Source organism: Mus musculus, chromosome 2 (genome assembly GCF_000001635.26).
Source record: "Mus musculus strain C57BL/6J chromosome 2, GRCm38.p6 C57BL/6J".
NCBI lineage: Eukaryota > Metazoa > Chordata > Mammalia > Rodentia > Muridae > Mus > Mus musculus.
In genome coordinates, this window is record NC_000068.7 from 103,716,362 (window position 1) to 103,731,517 (window position 15,156).

At 50.8% G+C, this 15,156-nt stretch overlaps 2 protein-coding genes across 4 annotated transcripts in view; one reads left to right on the forward strand and one right to left on the reverse strand.

Annotated features, from left to right (window-relative positions):
- Abtb2 (ankyrin repeat and BTB (POZ) domain containing 2) overlaps positions 1-2,062 on the forward strand; it is a 152,114-nt gene extending 150,052 nt beyond the window's left edge. Inside the window, exon 17 of the mRNA NM_178890.3 lies at positions 799-2,062. Within this exon, the coding sequence (NP_849221.2) occupies positions 799-996 (198 nt within the window). The 3' untranslated portion in view covers positions 997-2,062. The remainder of the gene's footprint in view (positions 1-798) is intronic.
- Positions 2,063-4,896: 2,834 nt separating this feature from the next.
- Positions 4,897-15,156, reverse strand: part of Nat10 (N-acetyltransferase 10) — a 41,697-nt gene continuing 31,437 nt past the window's right edge. The window contains exons 19-29 of one of the 3 annotated variants that reach the window (NM_153126.3): positions 14,946-15,062; positions 14,149-14,282; positions 13,887-13,935; positions 11,639-11,735; positions 11,442-11,552; positions 10,355-10,527; positions 9,759-9,878; positions 9,303-9,401; positions 8,728-8,801; positions 7,831-7,914; positions 4,897-5,567 (exon numbers count right to left, since the gene is read on the reverse strand). In NM_153126.3, coding sequence (NP_694766.1) covers positions 5,462-5,567; positions 7,831-7,914; positions 8,728-8,801; positions 9,303-9,401; positions 9,759-9,878; positions 10,355-10,527; positions 11,442-11,552; positions 11,639-11,735; positions 13,887-13,935; positions 14,149-14,282; positions 14,946-15,062 — 1,164 coding nt within the window. In that variant the 3' untranslated portion in view covers positions 4,897-5,461. Of the gene's footprint in view, positions 5,568-7,830; positions 7,915-8,727; positions 8,802-9,302; positions 10,218-10,354; positions 10,528-11,441; positions 11,553-11,638; positions 11,736-13,886; positions 13,936-14,148; positions 14,283-14,945; positions 15,063-15,156 lie in introns of those variants that run through there. The other 2 variants (XR_374547.4, XM_006500455.4) reach the window with 2 other exon arrangements.

Below are 15,156 nucleotides of genomic sequence, written 5' to 3' on the forward strand. Positions count from 1 at the left end.
GGCCAGCTACCTCTGAAGCCCACTTTCCTCACATCCCACTCAGCTATCCTCAGTTCTGCTTTGGGAGTAGCATCCTCATGGTCTCTCCACATCCTGTCTTCCCCATGTGCGAACCTCATGTTTCTTTCAAAAGTATGAAACCATGCTATCCTGCAAACTAAGTCGCCAGCCCATAGCAAGCTTGACAAGACTCACAGCATCCCACTCTCCTGGGACAACCCTCCCCCTTTCTGTAAAGCACTTCCCAGGACCAACCAGTCCCATGTCTTCATCAGATCATGTCCCCAGGCCTCAGGCATTCCCAGCTTTTACTGTCCACCTGTAGTCACCTGGCTGGTCTCATTAATTTCTCAGGTTTTATCCTCCTGCATGTTAGCTCCAGGAGAGTCTGAGAGGGACCTCCATGCCCTGCTCAGAGACAGACTGGAAGTGAATGCTTGATACTTTCTGCATTAGCATGGCTTTGGAGCATCGCCCATGATGCTCGTGAGCCTTGTGCTGGGCCGTGTGTAGTCACTGCCCTTAGGAAAAGAGCTGTTCAATAGCTATCATGTAACATAGGGGAGGGGAAGGGAAGGGGCCAGGGACTCATTAGTGTTCTTGGTGACACAACTGAGACTTGAACCAGGTACTCCCAGGAGGTACTCACACAGGGGAGGTGGCTTCAAGAGACAGACCGGGACATCTCCCCAGGTTTAAGCTGAGCCCTATTGTGAGTGGGTGAGTCGGTTAGGGCAGGTTTGGGGATGGAGAAGGCTATAGGAAGGCCACGGGCCTCACTTCCCTCTCTACCTGCAGATCCACAACGCCCCGGAGCTGGCCCTCTTCTGTGAAGGCTTCTTCCTCAAGCACATGAAGGCCCTGCTAGAGCAGGATGCCTTCCGGCAGCTCATCTATGGCCGAAGCAGCAAAGTCCAGGGCCTGGACCCACTGCAGGATCTGCAGAGCACCCTAGCAGAGCGAGTGCATTCTGTCTACGTCACCTCCCGGGTGTGAGGCAGGATGGAGGGGGACTGTTATCTGAGGGCGTGCAAAGGTCTGTTAAGGCCAGAAACCACCAGTGACACCCCCAGTGGAAGGAGGCTTGTAGGCTTTAGGGGTACTTCCTGCTCTTCCCCTAGATAACCAATCATCTGTGGTGTTGACCGACCCTTGGGTGAACAGAGTCCACTTCACTGTTGCTCAACCAGTAACTGGCAAGGGGGTGTAACATAGTTGCACCTTGAGGGCCACCCTGTGCCCTCTCCCCTCCAGTGGCTCAGCAGCAAGCTCACCTCAGCTCCAGCTCTCGCCATCCTGGCTGGACTGTTAGGGGCATGGGCATTCTTATGAATGTAGAAAATGGATCCTGAGCCCCAGGCCACTGGATGCAGTAGCTGGTATGCTTTGTTTTCCTAAACAGAGAAGAAAGGGTTTCCAAATCCTGTCCTCCAAGCTGTGCCTTTGAAAGGGCTGGTGAGGTGGCCCCTGTCTGTGAAGACTGGACCTCTAGTCGCCTGCCCCACGAGACTACTATGTTAGGAGTCTGAGCTCAGAGCTTCCGAGCTGATGATGGGCTACAGTACAGGAACTCAAGGACTTCCGCTCTTGCTGCTACAACTGGCAGCCAAAGTGAAGAGGTTGGTTCTAGGTCGGGCCTAGCTCTAATGTGTCTGCAGGCTGAGGCAGCAGAGTGCCTTCCAGTTAGGACAGGGGTGCAAGAGCACACTTGTCACCTGGGATCTGTGACTCTGGGGCATGAAGGACAAGGCCTCGGTGGAAGAGAAGCTATGTCCCCTCCCATCCTGTCCTCAGTCTTGGCTCCCCATCCTCTGGCCTGTTTGTGGACAGATGCTGGGACAGCATCAAGAACAGCTACCTTAGAAACTATTTATTCATCAGAAGCCCCCAGGGCTTGCAATCCTGGAAAGATATTTTCAACTTGCTGCTTGTGCGGGATGTACAAAGGAATGAATGGTATTTTATTGCTGTAATATTGTATAATACTGTAACTATACCTTAATGTTGTTACTTACTGTAAATGTGCTATGGTTTTATCAACAATAAACACTCATTAACATTGGCATTGGCATCTGCTCCTGGTAAAAGAAGATTGCCTAGGAGTTCAGAGTTGCAGAAGAGCCCCGCTGGACCATGGAGAACCCAGAGCTGAGTCTGTCCCACTGGGCAGGAAAACCCCACAGCAGAGCTACCATATACCTTGCCACTCACCTGTCTGGTATCACTCTGACTCTGTCCTCAGATTGGCCAATTTCTTCACCTGGGAAATGAGGCGCATGAAAATTTGATGTGCCAATGGGCTAGACAGAGCAGGACTCTCAGTGGGGAGGAGGCCCACCTATGGCTTTCTCTGGCCTTATGGCCCAGGCCCCTCCGTCAGGCTGAGATGAGGAAGGTCCTGAGGTTTACACACCTGTGCCAGCTCTACACTGCGTGGCCTGCCGAGAAGCACCAGGGAGATGCAGGAGCAGGCACTGAAGGGCAGCCTGGGCTAGGAATCTGGTAAATATACCACCCTCCTACCCCTAGTTCTTGTTAAGATCAGTGGGAGTGGCTACCATTTAAGTAGCATCCTGGAAAAGAATGTAGAGACTCCAGAAACCAGAGAGGCCCGTTTCCTAGCTCTTTTTGGGTAGAGGGCCGGCAGAATGGCTTGAACTTCACTCTGGGGCTCTGGACTCAGCAGTGAGGACATCCTGTGCATATTCTCTTCCACTGAGGCCCTGTCTTTCACGCCCCACAGTGCCCTCTGGGGGCCACAGGAAGGAGATGCAGTCCTCAGTACCACCATGTGAAGCAGCAGAGAGTGTCTGCCCTTTAAGGGTTTGTGTCTGACCACTCCACCTCCAGCAGAGCTGTTCCTAGCTGAAAAGGCAAGTCAGTTTACAACTGGCTCCAACCTGTTCCTCCGCAGGTGTTAGGATTAGATGAGGAGTTAGCCCCCTAGGCTCATATTAAACAGGTACTTTTAAACAAATATTTAATCATTTTTAAAATTTTTTAAAACATATAAGGGTACTTATGTGAAAAACTCGGTGTAAGCACATGCAGCCCCAGCCAGGACTGTGGGGGCCAGAGTCAGGGTCACTGTGGGGCTTGCTGGCTGCCAGCCTGGCTCCAGTTCAGTAAGAGACCCTCTCTCAAGGGAATAAAGTGGAGAATGACAGGAGCAGGAGACCCGGTGTCCTCTGGCCTGCGCGTGCGCGCACACACGCACACACACACACACACACACACACACACACACACACACTCTCACAAACACACACACACACACACACACACACACACACACACACACACTTCTGTGGGGGGAAAGCTAACTTTTCCTAGGACCTAACACTTATAGCAACAGGGGTGTTTGATCAGTTAGCCCAGGGCAGCAACTCAAGATCATGCGAGCCACTTCTAAGCTGTCAGGCTGTTGCTACTAGCAGCTAGACAAGAACAAAGTTGACTTTTTTTTTTAATTAGTATTGTCTTTATTTACATTTCAAAAAAGCTCCCTATACCCTCCCCCGCCCCCACCCACCCACTCACTCCCACTTCTTGGCCCTGGTGTTTCCCCTGTACTGGGGCATATAAAGTTCGCAAGACCTAGGGGCCTCTCTTCCCAATGATGGCCGACTAGGCCATCTTCTGATACATATGCAGCTAGAGACACGAGCTCTGGAAGACCAACGTGTGGATACTTCATTCCTCCTTAGAATAGGGAACAAAATACCCATGGAAGGAGTTACAGAGACAAAGCTTGGAGCTAAGACGAAAGGATGGACCATCTAGAGACTACCCCACCGGGGATCCATCCCATAATCAGCCACCAAACCCAGACACTATTGCATATGCCAGAAAGATTTTGCTCAAAGTTGACTTCTTATAGGAGTCCTTGGGTCACAAAGGCTGGATGTATTAGCAATGAACCCAAGGACAGCAGACAAGGCAGTTATACATCAGGGCTAGGGTCTGAGACCCCTGTAGCAACTTGGAAGCCACCAGGGTTAGTCCAGGGCCACCAAGGTAAACACTAGGCACTAAGGCTTCTGGCCTTCCCTGGTTCCTTCCAGTCTCTCCTGATGCTGTGCTCTCTACACTAAACAAGAGTTCCTTTCTTCATAAGAGTCCCCTATGTAGACAAAGGATTGGCAAACCAGAAAGTTCCCAGAGATCGTGCCCCCTTCTCCCAGCCTCGGTGCACACACGCAGTTGGTCACTCCAGCATCCTCTGGGATTGTCAAGACCAGATGAGCAGTGAGAACAGGTTGACACTAGCCCCTTATAGCTTAGGGGTGAGGAGACCATGAAGGAACCCCCTTTGTTCCCCATCCTGGTAACCTATGCAGAGCTGGCCCATCTGACTTCACTTTGAATGTGACTTCTCCTGAGACAGAAGAGCCTCACCATCTGGGGGCCAGATGGTGAGGTCTGAAGGAGGCATGCCCTTTCAGGTTTGAAGGAGAGACAACACACTGAGACCTGTGCAGGAGGACATGGTTTGAAAAGGACCTTGACTGCACACAGTGGCCATCCTGGTCAGGTTGAGAAGCCCAAAGACAGTTATTACTTTGTGAGCACCTCCAACTGCAAAGCACAGGCTGTGTAACCCACGTGAGTCTGGCCAGCTCGGGCTTATTCTAGAATATGGCCAGGCCCGCGTCATTCCATCATCCTGGAGCCACTATCACTGAGCAGCACCTGTGGTTAGACCTGGAGAGCAATGGAAATGCAGACTGGGTCCACTGTTGTAAGTCAGGCACTGGTCTAAGCAGCACCTGCTCTTTTTCACCCACTGTTCCTCATGGCTGGGGGATGTGGGTGCCTTCACTACTACTTGTGATCCCCCAAGGTAAAGCCACATTACTTTGTTATAACCGATTTTATAGGCACTGCAGGCAAATGGTCCTTCCAAGACATCATTTATTAAAAATATTCTCTCTCCCCTCATTTTTGTAGTAAGAGTCTTTCTCGATAGTCTCTCCCAAATGAAGAGGCAACCAAAAGGCATCTGGGGCTCAGATGTTGCAGCCTACCTAAGCCTTTCCTGGGACGCTGAGGACAGCAGACCTGCCGCAGGCAGACATAGAAGGGAGGAGCAGGAGAGGTCCTGCTGACCCAGCCTCAGTGTCGGGACAGGTCTGCAGTGAGGCAGCGTGTGCCTCCAGAAAGCCGTGTGCTGGAGCACAGGGAGGCCAGGAGCCAGCACAGCAGCCACAGTGGGAGCAAGCCAAAGTGAGACTGACCTGGGTGGAACGACAGCCCCTGACAATGCCAGAGCTTTGCCCACACCAAGTTCTAAGCAGCCTGTTCAAGAGTGACTTTGTCTTCAGTCACGGCGGGCATACAGATGGAACGATGGTGCCTGCCTTTGCTGAAGGCCCTTGTCACTGTCACTGTCACTGTCCACACTGCTGCCTGGCCTGGCCCAGCAGAGCACAGCTCAGAAGTCTGGCATCTCCTCACCTCACTACTTCTTTCGCTTCAGTTTCATATCCTTTCTGTTGTTATCTCTCTTCTTCAACTTCTTGCTCTGTTTGGGTTCTTGTTTTGTTTCCAGTTTCCTTTTCTTGTCACTGGAGGCAAAAAAAATATACCAAGGATAGAAACAGAAAGCATTAAACATCATAGGCCTGAAACACTGCAAGCTGCTATTTGAAGAACCACCCTCACCTGACAGACACCCAGACATGTTCTCTGCGGCCCTTTAGAGACAGCTTCATGCAGGCCCGGGACCACATCACACAGGCCCACCCTGACCATCTGTGGAGTAGCCCAGGCTCTCTTCAGAATACTGAATGGTCTCCTGTCCCAATACCTCAAGCAGCTACCTCAGTGCCAGACAGAGATCATGCCCACTGCATGGAGCCCCTAGATATCACCCCAGAGGCAGTTGACCCCAGAGGCACTTTTTAGCACAAACATGGGATCTTCAAGGAAAGCCAGAGTTCTTCCTAATTCACTGCTATGAACTGAATTTTCCTAAAACAGTGGCCAAACTCCCAGTAGCCATGACTCGGGAGTCCCTGGCAAGCCTCATGCCAGGGCAGCATGGGGACTGATCAGGCAACCTGCCTGTTAGAAACCCTTGGAGATAAGAGTCTCTTAACGGCCTTTTCCCTGGAAACAGACCCCCTAGGAGACCACTAACATCATTACATCAAGTACCTCATGGAGGAACCACTGAGACAGACGGGCAGGGGCTAGACAGACGGCTCAGCGACTGAGGGAGGAAATGCCGCTCTCTTTCCTCCCCGAGCCAGGGTCTTCGGGGTCTTCCTACGTAGCTCTCACTGACCTAGAGCTCACAGGTGGCCTCAAACTCAGAGACCTGCCTGTCTCTGCCTTCTGTGTGTCAGGACTACAGATGCTACTCCATGGACCCAATGCCCTCTTCTGGCCTCCTCAGATACCAGGTATACACATGGTGCACACATACATACATACATGCAGGCAAAACACTCATAATATAAAAAATCTTAAAACAAAACAAAACCAAAGGCAAGCCTCAGGAAAGGGCAGGCTTACCGCGCGCACTTCACTTCATCTGAGCCCCTGGGATGACTCACGAGGCTCCCAGCAGCAGTCGCAGTGGGAGCTGAGCTCAGGCTCGCTCTGCAGAGCTCAGAGCCAGTGTTCTCACAGTAGGCTTATCCTCGGGCCTTGTGATAGTCAAAACCCCTGGCATAGCTAGAGCCCGGGGGAGCCTAATGCATTTGTCACACTGTTCAAACCAGAGGACACACTGACAGCAGGCCAGAAGGCCCCTGGAAGGTGTGGCTGCCATCAGCACTAGAACCCTCTAAGTCCTGGAGTGATGTAAGGAGATGGAGGGGCAATACCTGACTTTGAGATTCATCACAGACAATTTCCACGTTATAAACTCTTTAGGAGAGTAATAATTGGTAATTATGACGGTGCCAACAAATCAGCCTTCCCACAAGCCCGAAGCGGCTATGCTAGCCTTTTGTGTACAGGCTCTGGGCACAGGGTGTCTCCTGCTAGTCCTAAAGGAGCGCTAACATTTGCTATATGAAAAGGCACCACTTTGCAGATGAGACACTGGAGAAACGGTGTTCAGTGACCTCAGGATGCCGAGGTGGCCGAGGAAGTGAAAACGATTTTCATACTGATCCTTTCCTTGCCTGTTCCATTCTCTGTCTCTTACTTCCATTGTCTCTGAGGGCACAAGGTAGGCGGGTACCACAAGACTAGAGGCAGACGCCGGAAGCCGGCTGGGGCCCAGCATGCCAGAGATGAATGGGACTGGCCAAAGTAAAACTGGGTCTTTCTCAAGACTTAGCTGGATGGTGAAAGACTTGCCTAGCATATATAAAGCCCTGTGCTTGATCGCCATCAAGGAGAAAAGAAAAAAGAAAAGAAAAAAGGAAAAAACAAAAACAAAAACACCAAACCCACAACCAAAAACTTAAATGCAAACCCATACTATTATTTATTTCAAACAAATAGTTTTCAGTTTCTATGCGAGGTAGCTACAAAAAGGACCTGCATAAAGAAAGGTTCCATCTTTTAAGGCATAAAAGAGCCCTAAGACCAAGGATTTTGAGAACTGCTGGCCTGAAGGAAGGACAAGGTGACTCACATGACAGACTCTGCAGTGGACACACCTGGCCCAACTCTGGCCCTGTCGTCCCTGGCGCTGAGTACAGGAAGGAAGAGATCCATGCCTAGGTCACTGTCTGCTTTAGGCGTGCTACCAAGGTGGCCCCAGAGAACTCAAGAGAGAACCATGACCCCTCCATCAGCATTTGCTCCTGCCTCCTGCTTCCCAGGAACAGCTACACAGCCCAGTTGTGTGGGACACCAGGCCCTCCTTACCTTTTCAAACTAACAATGGAGGCATTCTGCCCTGCTTTGCTCAAAACTTCATTCCACTCTTCATCGTCCCCACGAATTACATATCTGTAAGAAGAGGGGAATGTCAAAGCCTGTTAGAAGAGAGACTGCTCAAAAGAAAATAAGAAGGTGATAAGATGCCCACCCCAGGAGACACCAGAGCTGCACTAGCATGTAAGCTGCAGAAGGGGTGACGGGCATACAGCCAGGTGTAGTCCCACTGGACAGAAGAGTCACACCAAGAGTGAAGGAAAAGGGGTCACCAGGGACCAGAGGGCAAGGCAGTGTGCCACAGCTACCTTTGCCACCACCTGCCATCACTGTCCTCACTGGGACAGCCCCTGTCCTACCAGCCTCCAACAACCTACTCTGAATCCTCTCACTTCTTTCAGATAAAGCAGTCTTGGCACATCAAAGAGAAACCAGCTTGAGACCCTGAAATGGCCTTATGGTATTGCTCAATCTGATCAACCAATGACCTGGCTGCGGACAAGTTCTGTGGCTCCAAGCCTAGAGTTAGTTACAGGGAAAGGCCTGAAGCAGCAGGACTGTCAGATCTGTCACCCTGGGGTGGCTAGAAAGGAAACATCACAAGTAACACTCAACAGGAACAGAAGGAAAACGACAAACATGAGGAAGGGACTACTCCAGGTGGGAGGTGTCCTGCTCAGCACCCCCTTCCTGGAAGGGCCTGGCAGTAACACAAACCCAAAGTGACAAGAACTCTGGGATCCTGGGAATGAGACAGATTGCAGATCTCAGCTGTGGTACTTCTGAAACAGTTATGAGCCTGTGGGGTGTGTGGTAGGACACCTTTAGCAAAGTCTACAGGCCATGGAGACTGGGAAGAACTGATTCCCTGAGATGGGAGGGGCTTACTGAGAGAGGTCCATGTCCTTCAGCTTCCCGACTTCCTTCTTGTGTTTCTCCTGGAATTCCTTTGCTGCTTCATCCTGTAGTCCACAGCCAGAGAGAGCAGCGGTCAGAGAGAAGGAGAAGCGGGGACAGGGAGGAAACACTTCCTCCTGAGGTACACTCCCAACACTAAGAGCAGCTACTACAGTTTTACAGTGTGCCCACCTATAAAATACACATTTGGAAAAGCATCAAAAGGGTAACCAACATTTGCAGCAACAGCCTCGAGGTTCCCACACTCACGCACTCAGTGAGAACCACACTGGCTTTGGACCTACAGAGTGCCACTTAGTTAAGTCAGTGCACAGGACCCAATCCTTCAGTTGTTCTGTATCCCAGGCTGACCTGCAATTCTCTAAACAGCAGCTCAAGCTGGTGAACAACTCCCCTACCTCTCAGCCTGAGGATACAGAAATGCAAGCCGTGTACCAGCACCTCCAGCCTGCAGGACAGCTCCGAAGCAGAGGAGGAGGGTGGTCTACATCGACAGGCTAACAGTGGCCAAGGGGAACACTGGGACCTCTACAGCGGGGACATACCAGGTCATCACTCAGGGTCTTCATAGTGGGCTCCATGACCACATCCTTCACTGCCACCATCTGCTCCTCAATAGCCTTTTCCTGCACATCATTGAACAGCTACAAGGACAACACAACAGGAGGAAAGAAAAGATGCAGGAGCAGCAGGGTCTGTCACTCACTCTTCAGTGTCTCAAAGAAAAGTACTCAAAGCAATGCTTCAGACATTAGGAACATAGCTGATCACAGCACAAGCATAGACACAGGCAGAGTATATACAAATCCCAGCAGTGGGGTCTCTGAGAAGAAATCCAGTTCACAGACACTGGCTGACACGCCACCCACCTACTTCCACTGTGTGTGTGTGTGTGTGTAGATCTGCGCAAATACATCTAAGTTTTAGTACTTATTATAAACAAAGAGTGGATGTGTTATGTTACTGAAAAGACCAAAATCCTGCCCATGGACCAAGGTCACCTTCACAACTTTGCGGATGATCCGGTTGAAAAGCCCCATCAACTGGCCTGAGGGCAGCTCAATCTCCTTTTCCAGCTGATCCACAGACTTGTGCTGTAGGCCAATTCCCAAGAGAAGAGCCTGAAGGAAGGAGAATCAGCTGGACTGGCTTCCAAGATAGCCTTGCGCATTACAATAGCCTAGAATGGAGCTGCCTCATTTGATGAAGCAGAAACCAGAGAGCAGCAGTGGGGGTTTGGCATCTTCCATCCTGCAACTAAGGCAGGAACACTCCTTCCTTCCTAAAATGCACTTTAGTTCACATTGTCCCAAAAAACATCAACTTCACAAAAAAACCACATATATCCGGAGTGCAGGATAGCCTGGCCTTCTGGTAGGGTGACAAGGTGGCAGGGAGAGTGTGGGTTCAAAGTGTAGCAGTCTGCTTGCTAACAATACAGCCACATTGCTCGCCTCGGCCTGCAGAGTGAGGATGGGCCACCATTAGCTCTGCCAGGGCTAAAGGCACAAAGCTACTTCCAAGGACTCATCTAAGGGCCCAGCACCAACAGCTCCACTGTCCTCCCTTGTCCCCCATGGAGTCCCAGGTGACCTACCGACTGGGCAGCCGACAGGGACAGGTCTCCTAGCTGGTTCAGGAAGTACAAGCGGGAAATGGCTGGGATAAGATCCATGATGAGGTGGTAATCGACCATGTTCCGAGAGTACATCTCTAGACGCTTCAGGTCATAGGGAAGGAAAAGTGCCTCCAGATGCTCCCGGCCTAGGGCTGTGCATGCAACAAGAGCCCACCAGTCAGGGCAGTCTGCAGCCCTCACAGGATAGGACGCAGCACACAAGGCCAACCAGGAAGGGGCTGGACGGCTCAGCAGTTAAGTGCACTCGCTGCTCTTGCAGAAAACCCAGAACCCACATGTGATAATTCACAACCAACAATAACTCAACTTCCAGAGACTCTGACGCCCTCTGACCGCCACAGGCACCAGGTACAAATGCACACATGCAGACAAAATAAGGCACACATAAGTCTCTAAGTAAATGTGGTAAGATGCCTTGCTACCAATAACATAATCCCAGGCTGGTAGTTCAGACAACCACCAATATGCTGGGTCCAAGAAAGATCCTCGTGCCCTAACGTTCTAAGGACACACCTCCACTCTCCCCATTTGTCACTCTTTCTCCAGGGTCACCTTACATGCTCTGCCCAGGTCAAAGAACCCAGATTTTCCCATCAAAATACAACCCACAAGACATAATATACACATAAGAACGTGTGCATAGCCACAGATATACACATAAAAATATATATAAATGTAACTGTTAATAGAACAAAATGACTGCTCATGACCTCCTATGCAATTTTTAAAATTTTCATCCAACTAAACAATGATTCTATGCTTTCTAGATTTATAAAGCTATATAGCTTTATAGTTATATAGTTCTTCTATATACCAGTCAGAAGGCTGAGACATATTCTTGGTGCTATTTCATAAATACTCGAACACAGAGCCCCGAGACTGAGCTAGTTCCCCTCAGAGCCCAGGTTCCATAGCTAACCACTGTGTGAACCTGTCTTACACCTGAAATCCAGGCACAGCCTGGGCAGGAGAGAGGCTTGGGGAACAGCAGGCAGCATGGAGACTGTGGACTAGAGCAGCCCTCAGCTCCTGGGTGACAGCTCACCTGGCAGGGCTGACTTGGCTACGTTCCTGTTCTGAATGATGTTCAGAGACAGGGCAGGAGAGAAGGTGCTGAACTGGTATGACAGCAAGGCCAGGAACCGTCTTCGGAAATCTGCAGGGCACAGAAAGGCAGTTAGCAATCTGCAGGTGCCCTGGCCTGTCACCTCACTGTCCCCTCTCCACTCGTCTGGCGTTTACCTTTCCAAAATGCTGCCAGCCAAGCTCCCTGCTCAGCCTCATCCTCATCGGCCAGCGTCTTCAGCATAATGCACGAGTGTTCCCCAGTCAGGTCGTTCTAGGGGACACACATTATTGCTTGGAACCAATGTCATGGTGCTCCCACCCTGCCCCCATGGGCTCGCATGGTAGGCAGCCGCCTAAGAGGCCACGGGATTGGAGCAGGCCCAGCAGGAGTTTAGGTAAGGCCTGATTTCTGCTCCGCACCCACTCCTTTCACTGAAGTCAAGGCCATGAAGGCAGGCTTCAATCCCTCACCCTGTCAGTGAACTTTGTTCCTTATAAAGCAGAAACTTCCCAGCAAACTCAGACGCCCAGCTGGCAGCCGGTATGTTTATACATGCTTTGTGTAAGAGACAGTCTTGCTCAGACTCTGGATGCTTCAAGCTTCACTAGGGGCTGACATGGTGCAAGATTACAGAGTTTTGGACCTTTTACTACATAAGTTCTCAGAACTGCATGGCAGCATCTAACGGCAACGACAGGTCAGAGCAAGCAGGTCAAGGGACAAGGACAAAGGTCAAAGGGACAAGGTCAAAGGATGCCTATGGCCTGTTTGTGGCTCACAGATTTACGTCCTCCCTGCAAGCAACTGCTGAGCGCATCTGTCTATCTAGATAAGTATGCCGACAGGCACGAGCCCATCTCCACTCCCTGCCAGCCCGCACGGGAGTCTCCATGTCACATGCCAGACTTCAAATGGACATTCACCACCAAACTTGAATACCAGATTTGCATTCTCCAAAAGACACATGTGCTTGCCCGCTTCAGCACTGTGGGCCTTGAAAACAGAAGTGACTGGACATCTTCACTCTCTTACTGCTGCACTCACACTCCCCATGACCCTCCTGGAGTGAGGGATGAGTTGCTAGCAAACCTCGAAATCCTGGGTTTCAGTGTCCTGACCCCACAAGGCCTGCCCTCGCAGTCAGCCCTCTCTTCCTGCATTCCCTGTCTCTACAGTGAACAAAGGCCAAGACTCTTCTACCCAACATGTCCTCCCCATGCACACGCCACAGCTACCCTGCTCTCTGCTCGCTTCCCCTCTGGGAAACAATGTCTACTCATGCCTATATCCCCACCTCCCATTATCACCAACTGTAACAAGCCCTACTCCATTCTGAGCACCAGTCCTGGCAAATCCAGTAGCCACCTGTCCTCCTGCTCTATGTGATGTCAGCAGCATCTAAGTATGCATCTATTCACCAAGTACATACAACCTGGAGATGCCAAGTGCCGCAGAGCAGGAGTGAACGTCAGTAGTAGTTATGCTGAGTACCCAGGGTGATCATCACTGGACTATTAGGGTCCTGTTTGAAACCCACCAAGAAACCTCTCCTATGTTTTGTTATGTGGTGAACTAGACAGCTTGAAAGTTCCATTTAAGAATGAGAATGCTGGGCTGGAGAGGTGGCTCAGAGGTTAAGAGCACTGTTTGCTCTTCCAGAGGTCCTGAGTTCAAATCCCAGCAATCACATGGTGGCTATCTGTAACAGGAGCTGATGCCCTCTTCTGGTGTGCAGACATAAATGCAGACAGAACACTGTATACATAATAAATAAGTAAATATATCTTTAAAAATATTTTTAAAAAGTGAGAATGCTGTGGCATTCTCTCCAAGCTCCATCTGTCTCTATCCCTGACCACTTTCTTCAGTTCTGGCCCCTTCCAGTCATCTGGTTTAGGTTTAAGCTGCAGGATAGGCCACTATGCTACAACCAGCATTTGCCACCATGAGGAGCAGTGTTCCTCACTGCTTGCTGCTTTTACCTGTTAGAAAACAAGCTTCAGGCTTCCCCATGCACTGGCTGTTTCCCACAGACACTAACTGCATTCCAGGAACTCACCGCTGTTTCTCACCCTCCCAATCATCTGCTGCCCACCTCTCTCCTTCAGAAACCATTAACACTCAGTTCTGTTATACACACTTAGGGAACTCCAGCCTGCAGGACTGAATCTACAATCTGACAAATCAGTCCGTGTGTGTACCCCTGCCACGTGAAAATGGAGCACAAAGCCACAGATGCACCAGACCTGCCAAGGTCAGGAAGGAATCACTCTGTACCAACCCGCCTCTGAACAAGCAACACCTTAACAAATACAGAAGCACCTGCCCAGGGCACAGCGAGGAGGAGCCAAGACAACTAGAGGAGGAGGTGCCAACTGCAAACACAAACCCAACCCCTCCTCTACCCCAAGCCTCACTTACTGGGGTCTGTCTCAAATAGACAGGAACAAATCCAGCTCGTTTCCAGAACCTACAAAAGGGGGGTAGAGGGGGTGGTCACCATTTATGACTCCTGGAAGTTGAGAAATAAAGGCAGAAGGGACAGGAGGAGGGACAGGAGGAGGGACAGATGGAGGAGGCAGCAGACAATGACAGAGACCCCAGCTGCAAAGGAAGACACCACCCACAGAACTGTCGTCTTCCACTGAAGTGGGCTGGCTCCAGAGGACAGGCAGGCACTTACTTGAGAAGCCTGGGGGTCAGCCCATAGGAAACCCCCAGGTAATCCAGGCGCTCTGCAGGCCTCTCATTCAACTTGAGGAGCAAGGGGGGCAGATCCTTCCGGGGAGTAATAACTTCTTCCAACAAGCTGACAGCCTAAGAAGAAGCCATTACTCCCTTAGCAAAGCAAGAGGCTCGTGGTGTTCTCAAGCCATCCAGTACACTACACAACAACAGGCAAGAGTCTTCTGTGTCCCTATGGTGTCCAAATAGGACTCAAGAGTCCCGAGATCACCACAGGGATAAGCCAAAGCATATGTGCAATCACCGAGTTCCCAAGACCAAAAGCAGGGAAAGGCCACGGTTCAGCAATGCCTAATACACTTTAGAAGGGACAGGGGCAGGGTTCTGAAAATGCAGCGTGAAGTTGTGGTTCTGTCACCTGACACCCCTGTGACCTTGGAGAGTAACCCTCCTGAGTCTGAGGTAAGTCAAGGCCCACAAGCACGGGCACATTACACAAACCACCAAGCACGTGTGTGTGCAGGCAGCCTCAAGCAAGGCAAAGCGGAACTCTGCGATGTGGGCTGATGCTGACAGAGGCTGGTGGGGAGCCCTCCAGCTTGCAATGCAGCACACTTGCAGACTAGTAAGCACGTTTACTCCCGGAGTGTCTGCTGCAGCAGCAGATGGCACTGGTGAGTAGGCTGAGACTCTACAGTGTTAAGCTGAAGAAAGTGGCTGGCTGCCCAAACGCAGAAGACCCCAGAGAACCATCCTCTCAGACTTAGGACTCTGGCTTTGCCAGAACATTGTTACCTCACTGCTCACGGTGCGGATTTCTTGTGGTGTCTCCAAGACTTTTTCCTCCAGACAAGGGAACTTGCCTTCATAATACATCTGCAGCAGCTGCAGCGCTCGGCTGCCATATCCCATCTATGAGCACACACAAGATACAGCAGAGGGAAGACGCTCCGTCTGTTTAAGCTACTTGTGCCTTGCTTCTAAAGCATTTATTCCTGGTCAAACT